Here is a 19,097-nt window from a genome sequence, read left to right as displayed (position 1 = left end):
GCTTCCGCTTTTGTAATGAACTTCCGGTTTGTTTCAGAGGACGGAAGTGGGCAGTGATTTTGGTGTAAAACATAAACTTCGACTATGTTGAAAAGATTACGTGGCAAAAAAGACTCACCGAGTCCGGTGAGCGTCGACACCATGCTATGCCGCGATATGCATAAACATACAATTTTTGCACTCTGTTTTTACAAAATATTTTTTAATGTTATTGTTTATAACTTTATGGATTATAATCTCTTAAACTTAAAACTTAAACTAAGTTAAAGTGAAAGTAACACAAAACATTGCATTAAAGTTTGTTTTGTTTAAAAACACCACTGGAGCACATTGATTAATTAAACATTGGATATTAGATGTCGAACATTTGCTAATTCTGACTCTTAATCAGAAGAAACTCACTATATTTTTCCTGGCTAATGCTGCAATGCAACAAGTGATATTTTATATGCCTCTTCCAACAGACAGGAGAGCACATACCACAGTCTTTGACCAGTTGTGATGCATAGGTTGGAACGAGAAAAAACAAGTTGAATGGATCCACCGAGGTGGCCGATCATACCGTGCAATGCAAGCACCTCAAGCGAGCACTCAACTGACTGAGCTAAATCCCGCCCCAACATTGCATTAAGCCTTAAAGATGTACATAATGAACTAACATCTATATCTTACTGTAATTTCACATCAGATCCATATTTCGTAAATAGTACAATGTTTTAATATTAATTGCAACATTTTCTTCAAACACAGTCATGTGCATTAATTAGTAATTTTCAAACAAAATTTTTTTAGTAGCAATTTTGCATTGTAATTTTCCAAACATTAGGGTGGAATTCAGCTCATTCGGTTGAGTGCTTGCTTGAGGTGGTTTCATCGCAGGATTGAACCACCTCAGTGAATCCATTCAAAAGGTTGGGCTTTTTCTCGTTCCAACCAGTGCACACCAACTGGTCAAAGGCCGTGGTATGTGCTTTCCTGTCTGTTTTAAAGTGCATATAAAAGATGACTGTCAGAATTGTCAAATGTTTGACATCCAATGGCCAATAATTAATTAATGTGCTCTAGTGGTGTCGTTAAACAAAACAAGCAAACTTTCCCAATGTTGTGAAAACAGGGAATGCCTTTTTTCATACTAAAGGATTTACTACAAATTATTTATTTTTGAGCCAATTGTTTTCTTTGTTGCACACAAAAATAATGGGTTTTTTGTTATTTCCAAAACACTTTTACTTTTCTTCTTACATCAAGCCAAACTGAAATTGACGTCGCTGGAATACTGACTTCATTCAAATTCAATTTAGCTGTATTATAATTTTATTATTAATTATTATTTCAGTGCTTTGGCACATTAATTAAAAAACCTGTCTACCTTTCGTGACCTCTGTCAAAATAATTCCGAGTTTCTATATAATTTAACAGACAATAAAATAATTGTGTCCATTTCCGGATGCCATATTTGTATCCGGACATGTATGAAAACCTCTATTAAAAACAATACATGTAGTTAGCAATTTTTGCCATGTTCGTATACAGTATGTGTGAGCACAGCTAATGATTATGAAATGGAAATCTTAAAATATCTAGATTACATAATTTTTATAAATACAATGTAACCCCGCCTCCCCCAAAAAACTTATTAAAAAAAAATCCCCAAATTCAATGTTTGCCTTTGTTGTAAGTTCTGCAGTGTATATTTCAGTCAAAAAGTACATGTTTGGGGACAGTTCCAGATCATTTCATCAATGTTTAAGTTATATTACAAATAAAATTTGTACAAATCAACTTTTGTTTTGTTTTTGCACAATTATACACAAATGTAGGTTGTAGTAGATGAGAAAAAAACCCATATTCATATAACGTTTTTATAAGTTCCTTTAAAATGTTATGTACCCATTTGTTATGGCAGTTGAGAATGACATATTGGAGAGAAGTAATGTTTCTTGTTTGATTCTATTAAATTGACTGTACCGTTTTGGACTATAGATTCTATAACTGTTACCAGCTATTAGTAGAAAATAAAAACAGCAATAGTAGTGTTACCTATAGTCTAAAAGTGGATGATTTGTTTTCAACAACCTCTTGTCCCACCTACATGTAGCTTGGAAAGCCAACTTTGATCTTTATTCTGTGTTAGAAAACACCACATCAGCTGGGAGTGGGCCTGAGGGAATACAATAGTAACTATGATAATATGTGTTAAGTAGCTGTAGCAAATGTTTAAAGATGTGTAGAGATATATATTTCATCACTAGATGACCCAGTATCTACTTCTGAAATTGGTTTGGAATTACATGTCCTGAAAGTGAACCAGAATTAACAGAACTATATTGACTTTTTATGGAAATGTTTCTCATAAAATGACAACATAATGCCACTCATTTATTTGGTTGAATGTCTTTATCATGTATTCTGATCTGATAAGCACACGTTGATACAATTTAGAAGTATTGCACTGTCCGTGAAGTGATGCAGATAATTGCTTTTACAACATAATGTAATATGTATTGCAAACTATGACCAAAAAAATAGCAAACTAGACTAATACACCTCTTGTTTGTGATGTTTCGATTTGATAATGATGTATAGATGTTTAATTTTCAGGATGTTCCCCAATCCCCAACATCCAGCCGCTTTGCTTTACCCAGCTTCCTTTCCAACCGCACTGATTCTTCCACTGACAATGATTTAAACGAGGCACAGGTAATCATGCACACTATTCAATGCGAATATGATGATTGACCTATCTTTAGTGCATGCACATGTTCTAGTACACCCCAAACAGTCGAAATAAGCACTTATCCTTTTGTAATGACAAGTGAAAATCTGCACGAACAAGAAAAATGTACCTTGTTGGTTGTCAAGTGGACAAGTAAAAATATTCATTATAATTTCATTGTCAGCAATCAAAAACATTGGACTTGCACTTGAATAAAACTTAAGAACATATTTAGACAAGTGCAAATATTGGTGGACAAGTCGATTACTAGATGCACTTGTCCAGTGGACTAGTACTGGTTGGTATATTAAAGCATCGTCCATATCAAGGTATATAATTATATTTGTCACTAACTGTATAAAATTCTGCTTATTTCTGTTGCTGGTCAGTATATTAAAGCATCATCCATATCAAGGTATATAATTATGTTTGTCACTAACTGTAAGTTATTCTATCCCAACCAGTGCTCCGTGACTGGTATATCAAAGGCTGTCCTGTCTGTGGGAAAGTGTATATAAAAGATCCATTGATGCTAATATAAAAATGGAGCAGGTTTCCTTTGAAGACTAAGAGTCAAAATTACCAAATGTTTTACGTCTAATAACTGATGATTAATTCAAGTATTCTAGTGGACTGGTAAAGTTAAACAATACAAACTTTTAAGTAACAATAAAATTAGAGTGATATATTCTTAACATCATCCATACCAAAGTATATAATAAAATGTACATACATGTATGTGTGTCCCTAACAGTAATTATAAGTTATTTAAGTAAAGAGTTCTGAAGTATCACTTCAGTTTTTATTGCATGCTGTTCCCTTTCTATTTGTTTGACAGTCTCTGTCTGAGAGTATTAAGATTGGTACATGAGTCATTGAATGTATTTGTAAGTTTGTAAATTGTGCTACCGGTAGTAGTTGAATGAACAGTGGATTATCACTTCTATAAAGTTTTTTTCTGTGAATCAGCTTGCATGTTAAAACTAAAACTTACTTCAGAGATTTATTCATACATTGTGGAGTATCGAACACATAGGCCCCTTTCCATAAGCAGACTGGTGGCACTGAAAATTCCCAATTTGATGTGTACATATTTTTGCAATTTTAAAATCTGTCCTTATAAATTAATTTAATAATGGTGCATTGCATCATTCAACAGCCTAAAAACCATCTCAGTTATGATTAAATTACTACTGTTTTTCCCAATCCCATCGGACAAAGAACCCGGACAAAAAACCCTGGATGAATTCCTGTACTTATTTTGCATATCTTTTGTCTGTCACTGTGTGTTTTAATTTTCATTGAAATATGTCTTTGATTATTTTGCACCTTATTAATTAACAAGTAGACATAGTTTTCCAGTTGTCTTCTGATTGTGTCCATTATTTGACAAATATCCATGCATTTTGCATCATAGTTTTTCAGTTGTATTCTGATTGTGTCAATTATTTGACAAATAACCATGCATTTTGTATCATAGCTTTCCAGTTGTGTTTTGACTGTGTCCATTATTTGACAAATGACCATGCATCTGTTTTATCAAGGGCTTTCTGTGCCCGACATGTATGAAGTCGATGCCAAATGCTGAAGCTCTTCAACGACATTTTGACACCGAGCACCAGGAAAACAATTCAGAGAATAATTCCCAGGAAAATGAAGGTGTAAGTTGAGAACACACAGACAGCTGATACTGTTTCACATTTCAACATGTTCAGGTTTTAATATTTTAAGTTTTTATCAATATAATCTTCTAGAGTATAATAGTGGTGTAAGAATAGATTTTATTGTAGTTAACAGCAATAGCTGAGTAGGAAAAAACATTGGCAGTTCACATAGATTTAATATTGTTTTATAGTTGCAAAATGATTTTTAGGCGATCCCATTGGCTTTTGGGATGTTCTGACCAGATTAATATCCCTAGGGTAATACGCCTTTGTTTGAGGTCAGGTAAGTATTCTTAAAAGAGAAAAACACTCCAAGTTTTCTCCAATTTATCTTTATCCAGTAAGTATTAAATTTCTGCAGTATGATAGAAATATATTAAGTACATCATTATATATATATATTTTCACAACAGTATAATTGTACACGTGCTATACTAGTACATGTATATTAATTCTGAGTTTTCATTCTATAAGTTACATGTATCATACTTATATATATATATAATAATACTATTGTAAGACATATTTGTACTAATCTATATTCACAGTACATGTATTATTGTTCTTGCACCATGCTTTACCTGTTATCTAACAGTCAATTCTACTAACATTGATGTTTTAATATACATTTTGTGTCTTGAGTAGTTAATATTACATTAAAGTACACTTATAACAAACATACTTAGAACGAACTACTGCATAGAATGAACTGATCTTAAAGTCCTGTTTTATCTCCCTATACATTAATAACAAACTCGTACAATGTGTACAAGAACTACTGCTATATCGAACTATCGAACTAAACTATCATGGTCCCTTGCGGTTCGTTATAAGAGTACTTTACTGTACATGTATTTTATGTTGTTACCATTTAAATAACCTGTTATTGAGTGTATGTCTATACTGATTCATTACTTTTTTTTACTGTATAGATTTAAAATATATATTAGCTTTTATTTACATGTATATAACAAATGAAGAACTTTCTATTAGAGATGATAGTTAACTAAAGGTACTACGTAACTAATCTGATTGAAATAGTTATAACAGGGCTAGCTCTGCCACTCACCAAATTTGCCAATTGCGAATTTTAGTAACAATAGGTGAATTTTATTTTAATTTGGCAAAAATAATTTGTGTAATAACTGATATTTTGTTGGAAAATAATTATTTTTTTATTTTTAAGATAGTCTGGCAAAATTTTGTGACCACCCAGAGCTAGCCCTGTATAGGGTATCTACTAATATTTAGTTATACTAACACTTAGCAGGCCCGTAGGAACCGGGGAGGGGGGACGGGAGGCACGTGCCCCCCACTTGTGAGCCTTTGTTTTTTTTTAATCACATTAATGTTTGCCATTGTAACCAAAATCTGATGTAGAGTTTGTACCTGATCTGTCGTTTCTACGGGCCTGCTTAGTCTGTTACAACAAGATCTGATGATGCCTGATGGCACGTCAGCCAGCTGACCTTTCATTCTTATTTCTTGTATAGCTGACAAAATAGGTGACTGTGCACATGGAATACATATGCACCTCCACTAATATATAGTACCAGAATAAAGAATTGAACTAAAAAAGACCCCAAAAACTCAGCGTTTTAACTTTTTTCTTTTTTAAAAGAAAAAAAGTTGAACTCTGCTGAAATGTTTCAGATGTGATGTCAACTAAATAAAAATAATTAGAGCTAAAAAGTGAATATTTAAAATGGCTCACAATATTAAAACATGCCATCAAAAGTGTTTCCTGGTATACATTTTAAATTTTGCTGTCTGACTATCAAGCACATTTGATGTATCGAGTACACTGGAATCTCTGATATAAATTTGGTGTGTTTCACCTGTCATGTATATTTGTATGTATTTGTAGGAAGGCTTCCTGTGTCCCATATGTAAGAAGGCTTTGACATCACCGGAAGCCCTGACGGATCACTACCAGAAGGTTCATGACAGCCCAGCAGAACAACCCACCAGCAGGTAGGTTTTGCTATAGTATTAGTGGCTTGTAGGATTAATAAGTTTGGGTGGGTGGGGGAACCAATCTCTAGTAAGGGGTTCACAGTCTCTAATGGGTGGGGGAAAAAACCCCTGATTTTATCTTTATTTATATAAATATGAAGTAGGAAAAAAAAAATACATTTTTGTCCTCGTGTAGGGGAGCACATGACCCCCTCCGGTTCCTACAGGCCTGTGTCAGTTTCAAACGTCATGAATGAAAGGCAACTGTGATCACCAAATGATAAAACGTGTCTCACATTTTCAGCTAAAAGAAAAGAGAACATTTTCATCTTTGGACGTACGTTTTTTTTTTTTGTATCTGTACTTTGAAGTGATTTGAATAATCCTCTAGATATAAATTATTGTATGTACTCCTATAAAAAATTTCTTGTACATTTATCTATCATTTAAAAATAATAGTCCAACGACCCCTTCTATATATCTTCTAGCACTCCCAAAAACCAAAAATCAAAACAATATTAGAGTAATTATATTAAAGCAACCAATGGTACTGCTATCTTCTCCTCCACCCTCTTAAAATTATGAGTGTCTTCTAAAAGTGTCAAGTACGAATGACTTTATTTGAAGGGATGGTGAACCATCGATACAAAACCTAGAAAACGGCCAGTCACCTGAGCTGGACATGATGAAGCTACAGTTACGTGGATCCGAGGAAAGTCGAACTCTGTGTAAGTTACTTAATGACTTTTCATTTCTAGTACAGCCAAAGCTGCTCTAGTGACCACCTGTAATAAGTAGCCACCTGGGTTAAAAGACCACATTTTGATACTTCCAAATCATCTAAGAGTAGATACTGACCTGTATTAAATAGCCACCTGTCTTTAAAGGACACTAGAATGGGTTAATGGTTAGTGAGGGAGAAGTCAGTGTAGTGGCCTTACACCTCCCCAGTGAGCCTTTAAAACTCGCTCTCTTTGGAGCTGGTTGTAGGAAGTGAACCCAGTACCTACCAATCTTGAATCCTGTACTTTAGCCACTACACCATTGATACTGGTATTATGTCTAAGCCAAACTCAGTGTTTTATAAGCACTGGTCTAGGACAGATTTGAATAAAACATTGTTTGCTGTAACTCTTAAAAATTGCTTTGTTCATACATAATTCTATTTCTTTATTCTTGTTTTTCTACACAGTTCTTTAATACAATAAAAAATATCCTAAAACAATTCCTTTTCATATGCTTCTGGGAAAGAAAGAAGGTGACTGGCTATTGGGGTGGTTGAACCAGTCCATGGGACAGAGGTTAGGTTAAGTGATTCAAGTTTTCTTCAAATTTTCTGCAGCTGAACTTACTACAGTAAAACCCCTCTAAACCGGACACCCTCGGGACCAAGTAAAAAGTCCAGTTTTAAGACGTATCTGGTTTAGAGAGGTTCTTTTCTGTACAAATATTTAAAAAGGGACCATGAAAAACATCTGGTTTTGAGGGAATTCCGGTTTACAAAGGTTCCGGTTTTGAGAGGTTTCACTGTTCTTTTAAAAGTAGTAGGTACAATTACTGCAAACTAAACATTTTAATTGATTTCCATACTTTATTTTATTTGTTCCTGACAGTAAGCTCAGAAGTACATCATCTGCAGTCCCAGCTTTCCGGTTTGAACTCTGAACTGAAGCAAATTAAGGAAGAGAAATCCAGGATTGAACAGAAAACTGCTAAACTGGTAATTGGCTAAAACGAATATCAAAGGCATAAACTAAATATAATTACATTTGGTAGGGCTGAGCAGGCCTTTCCGCAGGATTTTTTTAAGGCGCTTACATTTTTAGCATCAGTATAACACAAATCAAGCCAAAATAAGTGGGGTAGTGGGTTGAAAACAGTTACGTGTTTGCCTTCAATCCTGCTAATCATGCTCTTTTTTTAAAGTAACCCATCAATTCCCCACCCTCAACAATTTCATAATTTGCGCCATGTTGTTGCTGTTGATTTCAGCGTCGTGTTAAATGCTTGTTGTGATTTCTGCTTGTAAAATACCTAGGCTAAGAATGCCGACTTCACAGTATATTCCATTTATTAAAAAAAAAAAAAAATCGTTAATAAAATTAAAATTTACGGTCTTTTTAAAATCCAGCTAACTTATTAAATGTCGTACAAATATATATCTAACATTATCAAACAAATATGATTATTGTAAGCTAATTCAGTGTACGTTTAACTGCAATTTGCAGGGCTGCCAACCATTACGATTTATGCGGAATTATTACGATTTTCCATCTCTTATTACGTCATTACGCCTGTAATCTGAAAGATTACGGAAAATGCGCGTTTTCCTGGGTTTTTTTTTTTTTTTTGTAATAACCTACCACCCCTACAAATCACATAAATTGGACTCGCCCAACTAGCCGCAAATGCGCACGGAAGTTTTTTTTGCGCGCGCAACGCACTTCGGGATAGACGTAGCTTGTGAAACGACGCCATTTTGTAAAGATGTCGAAAAAACGCGAACGATCAGAGCCATATGAACTGTGCAAAGCTCAGAAAAAGCCAAAAGTAGTACAGAAGTATAAACAGGACTACAGCAATGAGTGGCCTGTTTTGAAGCCAGTTCTGTTAGTAATACTAGTGCATTTTGCACTTTATGTCGTGTTGATTTTTCTGTTGCCCATGGCAGGAAAAATGATTGCCAAAGGCACATCAAAACGAAGAAACACCAGGACATCGTTGAGGCCAGCGATAAAACAATTCATAAAGAAATATCTGGATATTTTACACAGCAAAAGGGTTTATATGACGGGTCACAATTCACGCGAAAATGATTAATTTCCCGTTTTTAAATGTTGGCAGCTATGAATTTGTATAAATAATGCATGTTCATTTCCTGTGATCGCGATCTCTCGACCATAGGTACAAAATTAACAAAGTCAAAGGAAATGAATTAAACTGCCGTTAGGTATTCATTGATGCAAACAACTATTGTTTTTCTACAAATTTACATCAAGATTTACTTCTGTGTAATTGTATTGTTCAGTGTCCGCAACGAAGCCTCTTGACACGTGGGTGTCAGCTGACTCTGAAGTGTGACGTATATTCGCGTCAAGAGCTTTCCTCGGTTCAGCCAACGAACGTTCTTCCTAACGTTTGCGAACTATTTGATTGGTGTCCGTTGTGTCCATTTGGTTTAACGTGAAGTGCACAAACCAGTGTAGCGAATGTTTTGTTTTCGCTTGATCTGGCTGAACTCAGCTCTTGGGGATAGCCTACATATGTCTTTCGGTCCTGAACTGGCATGTGTATTCAAATTGACACGCATTGTCGGTTTGTTTTTATTACTTTGGTTCAAAGACTTTACAAAGTTAAAATAACAAGTTACAGATCTTCCAGACATTGAATTACCGTCACATTGCTGTCATACATGTCGAATGCATGCCGTTAAAATTAATAACAGTGATTATTAAAATAAACATCATAAGGCCTACGCTGTATTCTGGATTTTCTCGTTACCGGTCGCGAGATCGCTATTAAGCTAATTGAATATTTGGTATTATTATTATGTTTGAGCTGTCGGATAGATTATGTAACCGTTTGTTCACATCAGAAGATAGAAAATGGTTTAGCCAAAATTTTAGCCACTTGCAAATTTTATTAGCCATTTTTTTTAAAATAAGTTTTAATTAGCCAATGGCTAATCTGGCTACTGACAGCACGAGCCTTGGATGTTTTCAGTGTGTGGGAGTTTTGGGAAGGGGGTGTTAGGATTGATTGCCAACTCAACTGTACTTTTAAAAAGTGCTTCACCTATCGTTTATTCAGTTAAATGGTACAGTTGATTCTGTCAGTGAGCATCTTCTTTGATCGGCCTTGAAGCTTGATTGCTCGGCACAGGAATCCCGTTACGCGTAAGCGCCTTCCTGACGGATTAGCAGTCCCAGTAGATGTGGTAAAATTACTAAACACCAATTGTGAGCAGACGACTGGTCCATTGTTAGGTATTTAGGAAGTGTTTTACCTGTCTTAGTGATTAGGTGTGCTTGATATACTGGTACACAAGTTGTTTGCAAGAGGTAGTCGACTGCCACGCTCGTACTTGTGAAAAAAAATATTCTAAAGCGCTTCAAATCAAGGCGTAGTGGCAATTGATTTAAGGTGCTTCCACCCTGTAAAGCGCTTACTTTACGGGCCAAGGCGTGTCGGGCCGCTACGCCTAACGGCCCTGGGGAAACCCCTGGCTGAGGGGTGGGACGTAGCCCAGTGGTAAAGCGCTCGCTTGATGCGCGGTCATTCTAGGATCTACTTCAGTCGATGGGGCCCATTGGGCTATTTCTCATTCCAGCCAGTGCACCATGACTGGTATATCAAAGGCCGTGGTATGTGCTATCATATCTGTGGGATGGTGCATATAATAGATCCCTTGCTACTAATGAAAACATGTAGCAGGTTTCCTCTCTAAGACTATGTCAAAATTACAACATGTTTGACATCCAATAGCCTGTGATTAATAAATCTATGTGCTCTAGTGGTGTCGTTAAAAAAAAAAAATGTGGTAGGCTGAGGATAAGGGCACATGTACTGTAATAATAATGAAGTTAATTCAAATATATAATGGTATTGCTGAGTGTATTAAGTAATTATAAAATGTCACCTTATAAAATAGTAAATGGATGTCATAATCATATATCAAATTACATGTTCAGTCGATTTCTGGCATTTTCATTGTCTGTGTTTTTTAAAATATATATAATAGTTGTCATGGCCAGAAAAACCCTATTGTTTTTCCTATATTTACATACAAGTCCATAATTATATTTCGTCAGTTCGTACATACATATTGCTTCAGCATGGATAATGCAGGAATTTGGGTACTTGTGTGTCATATACAGTATGCACTGAAAAATAGAGATCGACAGAAAATAAAGTCAATTTTTCTGATTGACATTTATTTAAATTATTGACTTTTTCTTAATTTTTTCAAGAGTATTTATTCTTTATATTTGGATAAAAATCACATGGCTGATTTACAAATATGTTTCATGTTGTTACTGTTTGTTTATACTTATTTTTGTGTTTATATCCAATTAAGGTTCAATCACAGTGTCCTGGGCACACACCTCAGCAATTTGGGCTATCTGTCCAGAAAAGTGGGTTAGTTGCCTTTAAGTTGTTACGCTCGCTCAGAGTTGCAACCCCTGCAATTGCCCACAGCAGTCGGCAGTGCCGTGGAGATTGCCGTGGAGTTTTTCATTCTCCATGTCACCTTTTCTGTTGTGGACTATATTTAAAAGAAAATTTAAGGGATGTTTTTTTGCCGTGGACATTTTCTTAATTGCAAAGATTGGGGTTGGTGCCGGTTACAGAATGTAAACCCAGTACTTACCAGCCTTAAGTGAGATAGTTTAACCACTACACTATCGAGACTGATTGTTGTATGTTAATATTTCTCTCTTTTTGTTTATAGTCTGGTAATATGGTGACACTGAAAGCCAAGGTAGATGAAAGTGAAGGTCAGAGAGCTGCCTTAGAGGATCACATCAAAACACTCAAAGTAAGCACATTATTAGTGGTAGTTATGAATTAAATGTGATAATTTTTGACATTCATGCAAGTATAAACAACAGAACCCCATTACACATTGTATAAATGACCTAATGCGTTAGCACGTTTGTGTAAAGCCAGGGAATATTTTGTTGAATATCGTGTCACTATTCGCTAAACAAGTTTCAGAGATAGCTACTCAATTTTAAAACATTAAACATTAGTTGCTAATCAATTTTCAATTGACTAGAAATATCGCTAATCAAGATTTTGAAAACATAATGTCCCCTGAAAGCAGTTTTGGTGTGCATACTTGCACAAATGTCAAAAATTATCATTTTTAAGTAATAAATTAATTTTTACTGATTTAACATTAACAACTAACGGAAACAGTAATTTTATTAATTTCAAATAAAGAAAACAGCTAAAACTATCTATTTTGTTTTCTAAGCATTGATTAAAGTAGTGCAAAATTGAGATTCATGCAGTTATCCTTTGAAGCAATCCAAATGTTTATAACAAAATAGTATTTACAGTTGGAATTACATAAATATTGTCACAGACCTTTCTCAAAGGTAGGCACTTACCTTGATTTCCTGCCAAAAGTATTTTATTATCACTGACATATAAAATCTGCATCTTTTATTACATGCACACAGAAGTTTTATATGAAAATCCTAATAGGTTGGTGTTAAAAACGACAAAAGATCAGTCAGCAAGTTATTATTGTGTGTTGTTTAAATATGAAGGTTTTTCTGACACATAAAGATATACAAATAAAATAAACTTTTTACAGGAAAATATGTTGACACTGTTTTCAAATGTGACAAAAATATTTATTTATTTTTGGTTTAATTTGTATTTCAGCAACAGCTCAATGACAAAGATCAGTACATTGGTTCTATAGAGTTACAGATGTCTCAGAGGTATTTAAGTTTCTTTTTTTTTATATTATTTTTTGGATGTATTTTTATAATTTTAACTTGTCATACTTTTGAAGGTAAAAATGTATATATACATGTTACCCATGACCTCTTAATCAGAGTTCGACAAATCTGCTAACCCGACGCCCGGGGCTAAGGCTTTTTAACACAGGTGTGAATCGCCAGTCCCAATTAATTAACAGGCTATTATAACTGAAGTACAACCCCAGTTATGTTTAGAATGACTGTGTTTGTCTTATTTATCTATTGTCTTCTAATTTAATTCCTTGCTTACTTGCGATAGGGACGTTGGCAATCAGGGAACACAATAACAGAGCCGGCTTGACCTGTTTAATGTGTGTAGCAGTTTGGATAACATTTCACATCTGTACAAAATAATATTTTTTTTGTCTATCATTTAACAAGTTAAATCTTGCCAATATATTTGTTGATATCTGTCTGACAATGGATATCTTGCCCTGCAGACTATTTGAGCAACTGACATCACCCTTCCTGGTGACAGTTCACAACCGAATACACTGAACAAGACCATGCATTATCGTGTTACATTGTATTGTGCATTACATTCTTTTCTTTTGGATGATTAAAGAGGAGTTTGTTAAATTGCTTACCCAATGGGACAATGGTTTAGGATCAAACATGACAAAATAGTGTAGGTCATGCAGTTTAAAAAAAACCTAAATTATTAATTTATTTTTGAAACTTCATTCACCTGTACATGTTAAGATAAATTTTCACTAAATAATACTAATACTAATAATACTAAAGATTTTTTTTTTTTTTTTTTTTTGTACTCATGTACATAAAAAAAGAGAAAAAAAGAGGTCAGCCATTTTTTTCCTTCAAACATTGTTTTTCATCCTTATATAAAGTGTGTTGTAATTGATCAGAAATTTGGGCTAGTGCTTTATTTTGTAGCCCTGTGGTTAGTGACTTTTTAAAAAATGTATCTTACCCTGTCTTAATGATCTTAAACAAAACATTCATATAGCTTGCTTTCATGAGAATTTGCCGATTTTTGACAGAGTTATGACCCTTGAACTTAGGTTCCAAAATTTGTTGTATTGCTTTAGCAGTACTCTCTTAATGCTTGTTATAAACTGAGGTATATTAAAATTTAGTTTATTCATTATGATCCTATATATGTGGTTTAGATTGCCATAAACACATAAGCATAGTTGTTGACTACTAATATAGGCCTAATTATGTAAACAGTGTTTGCGACAGATTTAGTTACAAATAAAAAAAAAAAAAAAGACAAGTTCACAAATTTAGATAATGAAAAAAATTCAGGTTTTGTTTAATGACAACACTAGAGCGCATTAATTAAGTAGTCATAATAGCTGTTGATGCATGGTATTGTGGTCTTATTAGAGTGCACCGTACGGCCCAATACCTTTGACTTCAGCACTCAAGGTTTCTGTTAGGGTTACCTCACCTTTAGTCCATATCACTCTGGCCTCTACTCATTGACCAGTCTAGCTTGGGTGTCCCTAACAGAAGCCAAAGCTCCTGCTGGCATAGCTCTCTGGTCATCACCACGTCAAGGAATAGACTATGAAAGGGTTGATTAAGTAATCATGGGCTCCTAAACATTTGGTAGATCTGACACAGATAATTTTTTTTTTTTTTGCTATTTAGACATTTGCCTTGGTTAATTTTCCTCACTTTTATTTATATTTCTCCTTTTCCAGTGACGATACTCCCAAACAGGAACGGTAATAATGTCTATGTTTCTGTCATGCTTCCCTTATTTAAGCCATTTTGTTTCAGTTTTGATGTATAATTCCAGTTGAAGTGTATGATTTAGTGTGCAAAACTTCATTACATATCTATCCCAACACGAATGCCTTGAAAAACCAATTACATAATGTTGCATTAGAAATTTCAATTTTATCTTGTTCATAGTCTGCCAGTAGTTATTGAAGATTTTTATTTCATTTAACCAACTCAAATATAGCTGGAGTTATCTCCCTTGTATGTTTGGTAAAGTAAGCTGGTCTGCATGAATGTAAAATTAGTTGGCTTGCATGTGTGTTCAAAGTAAATATACTTTCAAAAACTTAAGTTTGAAAATTTTGTGTATTATTGTTCATTTCAAACCTTTTTACTGCAATGAAAGTTTTAAATGAAAAACCTGTAAAGTTATCATAGCACATTCTAAGCACCAAGGTAAGGAAGAGTTGTACTGCATAAAAGAATCATTAGATGAGTTTATTAGTTAAATTATATGATATTGTTTTTTGTGTGTTTTGTTTTTCTGTTAACTTTGTTAAAATTCATTTCTAATTTTGTTTAGGAGTAAAAAAAATCTCAGAAATTATCATGACTGTATAATAATGTAAAGTGTTCTTGCAAACAGTCCCTACCACCTCTTACCTTCACTTGTCGATTTGCTTGGATTTTAATCTCCCGTGCACTTGGCACCATACCCAGCAGTCAGTCACAGGGACAAGTCAACAAGTCACAGACCTCACCATTTAAGGGGATCTATCACTATCACTCCATCACCCCCCTGGGGGCGAGACATAGCCCAGTGGTAAAGTGCTTGTTTTATGCACCGTCAGTTTGGTATCGATCCCCATTCAGTGGGCCCATTGGGCTATTTCTCGCTCCAGCCACATCTTCATAAATCAAGGCTAATATTCGTTCCTCGTATTCAGCCTTGATACATGTCGTCAAGAAATCATGCCACAAAATGCTTAAATTTCATTGGATGCGATGAGATCTGATTGCAACGAATCGCAACGCTCCTTATAGATTCCCTTGTTATTGTAAACAAAGATGGCAGCGTCAGCGTCCGTAGAAACGTGTCGTGTTTGTCACGATATGTTAAAAAAAAAGGTTTCGGCGGTTAATTTTTGATATTGCTTACAAGATTATCACATGTTACCGATGCTGTGATTGGTCAGTGATGTCATCGTGTAAGGGACATAATCGGTGTTACAAATTTTCTTCCAATAGAGGGCGCTAGTAGTGGATATCAGTAATCTTGACTACATGTATCAAGGCTGAATACGAGGAACGAATATTAGCCTTGATTTATGAAGATGCTCCAGTCAATGCACCATGACTGGTATATCAAAGGCCGTGGTATATGCTGTCCTGTCGGTGGGATGGTGCATATAAAAGTCCCCTTGCTGTTAATCGAAAAGAGTAGCCCATGAAGTGGGGACAGCAGGTTTCCTCTCTCAATATCTGTATGGACCGTAACCATATGTCCGACGCCATATAATCATAAATAAAATGTGTTGAATGCATCATTAAATAAAATATTTCGTCCCTTCCTTCATTACTCCCCTGACCGGCCTCGGTGGCGTCGTGGCAGGCCATCGGTCTACAGGCTGGTAGGTACTGGGTTCGGATCCCAGTCGAGGCATGGGATTTTTAATCCAGATACCGACTCCAAACCCCGAGTGAGTGCTCCGCAAGGCTCAATGGGTAGGTGTAAACCACTTGCACCGACCAGTGATCCATAACTGGTTCAACAAAGGCCATGGTTTGTGCTATCCTGCCTGTGGGGAGCGCAAATAAAAGATCCCTTGCTGCCTGTCGTAAAAAAGAGTAGCCTATGTGGCGACAGCGGGTTTCCTCTAAAAAAAAAACAGTGTCAGAATGACCATATGTTTGACGTCCAATAGCCGATGATAAGATTAAAAATCAATGTGCTCTAGTGGCGTCGTTAAATAAAACAAACTTTACTTTACTTTCATTACTCCCCTGAGACTTGTTCAAGGAGAATAATTTTTAGCTCTCCTTAGCATGTCAATCTGTACTGTATCAATATGGTAATAGATTAAATGAGTCTCCATAATCTGCACCAACTAATCAATTGGTAGTAGACTGAATATATGAACACAGTATGTTCTTGTTATTTTCCCAAGGCTTTGGCCTTCGTTAGTCATAGTCGGATGTAACAGCAGACAAAAAAGGTTAATATTGTCCAGGCTCCTATGGCTAATGAACATATGAATACATTGTTGTAATACTTTCTTTGCTAATGGCTCATGAACACAGAATTCTCTGCTGCCAATGTTTTTAATACAGTGTATTAATATTCTCTTTGGTAATGGCTAGTGGATATAGATTATAGATTACTTTCTTGGCCAATGAACATACATGTATGAAAACATTATGTTACTTTTCTCTTTGCTATACATTATTTTAATGTTTCTGCTAATGAATATATGAATCTATTATATTGATGTCTTTGCAAATTCTAAATATACAGAGATATTTTATTAATGTTTTTTTTAAATATAAATATATTATAATTAAGATAATGATCTTGTTTCTAGGCCGGGAGCGGAGGATGTGTTGGTTCTGAAGCAGGAGCTGATCAGTGTCCAGACTCTGATGGACCAGATGACGCTGGAGAGAGAGAAGGAGAGAGACGATCTGCAGAAGGAGTTAGGCACACTCAGGGAGGAACACCAGCTGTTAGTCATCTCTTGTTTTCACTTGATTAGCATAACTTAATCTAGTCGTCCATTGTTTTGACTTGATTAGCGTTAATGAATCTAGTCATCCATTGTTTTCACATGATTAGCGTTAATGAGTCTAGTCGTCCATTATTTTGACTTGATTAGCATCAATGAATCTAGTTGTCCATTGTTTTGACTTGATTAGTGTTAATGAATCTAGTCATCCATTGTTTTGACTTGATTAGCGTCAATGAATCTAATCGTCCATTGTTTTGACTTGATTAGCATTAATGAATCTAATCGTCCATTGTTTTGACTTGATTAGTGTTAATGAATCTAGTCATCCATTGTTTTGATTTGATTAGCGTCAATGAATCTAATCGTCCATTGTTTTGACTTGATTAGCATTAATGAATCTGGTCGTCCATTGTTTTGACTTGATTAGTGTTAATGAATCTAGTCGTCCATTGTTTGAATTGGTAACAGTACCAGCTTGTAAAAATTCCAACTGATTCACATTTTAAAAAATTCATAATGTTTTGTTGGATGGTTTAAAAAAAAAAATTATCAGTGTAGTTTTAAAAAAAAATATGCTTACCAACAAATCTACTTCTAGAATGATGGTTAATGTTACACTGAATAAAAGTAAACATATTTATGGGTCACTTACTGTTCTACTTTATTGAAGTGCTTGTCTCAGGTTGAATGGATAATAGGATCAAATTCAGCATGCCCATTGGGTTTTTACCCCCATCCCAACCAGTTACCTATGACTGGTATATGAAAGGCTGTGGTATGTGATGTCTGTGAGAAAAGTCCATATAATCTCTTGCTGCTAATGGAAACTTGTAGCAGGCCTGGTGCTTATAAAAATGTTTACAGTAGACTCGAAACTAATGGAGTATGAAACTCTAAAGTCGTGGCAATGCCATACAAATTGTATGCATGTGATGTCGTCAAGAGACCGAGTGTAGACTCTAAAAGTTTTATAAACACCGGCTCAGGTTTCCTCTGCAAACTGTGTCCGAATTACACAGTTTTGACATTCAGTGTGCTCTACTGTATGTTCAAACAAAACTTTTTTTCAGATCAAAAGACAAAATAATGGAATTACAGAATGAACTTGAGAGAGCTCCGAAGATGGATGAAATTAAACAGTAAGCTACTGTACTGTTTTCTGAAATTGGCAGATTATTTAATATATTTTGTGGCAATGTTGTCATTAAGTTTTCTTTTTATAATAATTGCCCAAACTCAAATAATAATATTCTCCCCTCTACAAAATGGACTCTACCAAAATTATAAAAAGCCAGACAAAAGTTATTGTATTTCACTATCACAGTATTGGTTTTTCAAGCTTCCTGCCACTTAACCAATAACTTCCTCCTTCCAGATCACTTAAAGAATCATTACCACAGTGATGTATGTTCAATATAATTCACATTAAAGTGTCACTATCCTAATTTAATTATTTGTCTGTGTGTTAAAACTTGACAATGTCTAGTTTTACCATACCAGAGTAGATTGAATAGTAATTCTTGGCAATACAATTTTAACCAAGACTGGTTTAGGAATGTATATTGGGGATATTGTTGTTGATTTTATGTCAGTTTTTGTTTTTGTCTTATAATAATAATAATAATATTGTTTTTCAGCCTTCAGTCTGCTTTGAGTGAGAAAGATTCTGGTTCGGAACATTTAACGTCAATTCTTCAACAGAAGGATACAGAACTTAAAGAACTGACAGAACAAAAACAGCAGGTGCTTCTTGAATTTCTCTTTCTTTCCTTTCTTTCTTTCTTTCCTTCTTTCTTTCTTTTAAAAGACCTTAGACCTTTCAGTTAGTTACAAAAATGTCTACATA

The 19,097-nt window shown here is 34.9% G+C and overlaps 1 protein-coding gene across 2 annotated transcripts in view; it reads left to right on the top strand.

The window, feature by feature from the left end:
• The first annotated feature begins 31 nt into the window (after positions 1–31).
• LOC121369108 (early endosome antigen 1-like) overlaps positions 32–19,097 on the top strand; it is a 52,241-nt gene continuing 33,175 nt past the window's right edge. For both annotated transcript variants that reach the window (XM_041493963.1, XM_041493962.1), the window contains exons 1-11: positions 32–126; positions 2,602–2,700; positions 4,261–4,377; positions 6,248–6,354; positions 6,964–7,064; positions 7,950–8,056; positions 11,789–11,875; positions 12,733–12,791; positions 17,108–17,248; positions 18,322–18,390; positions 18,889–18,994. In XM_041493963.1, coding sequence (XP_041349897.1) covers positions 85–126; positions 2,602–2,700; positions 4,261–4,377; positions 6,248–6,354; positions 6,964–7,064; positions 7,950–8,056; positions 11,789–11,875; positions 12,733–12,791; positions 17,108–17,248; positions 18,322–18,390; positions 18,889–18,994 — 1,035 coding nt within the window. In that variant the 5' untranslated portion in view covers positions 32–84. The remainder of the gene's footprint in view (positions 127–2,601; positions 2,701–4,260; positions 4,378–6,247; positions 6,355–6,963; positions 7,065–7,949; positions 8,057–11,788; positions 11,876–12,732; positions 12,792–17,107; positions 17,249–18,321; positions 18,391–18,888; positions 18,995–19,097) is intronic.

The sequence above is a fragment of the Gigantopelta aegis genome, chromosome 3 (assembly GCF_016097555.1).
Source record: "Gigantopelta aegis isolate Gae_Host chromosome 3, Gae_host_genome, whole genome shotgun sequence".
NCBI lineage: Eukaryota > Metazoa > Mollusca > Gastropoda > Neomphalida > Peltospiridae > Gigantopelta > Gigantopelta aegis.
Note: the sequence above shows the minus strand (reverse complement) of the source record. Positions and strands in the feature narration are given on the sequence as shown.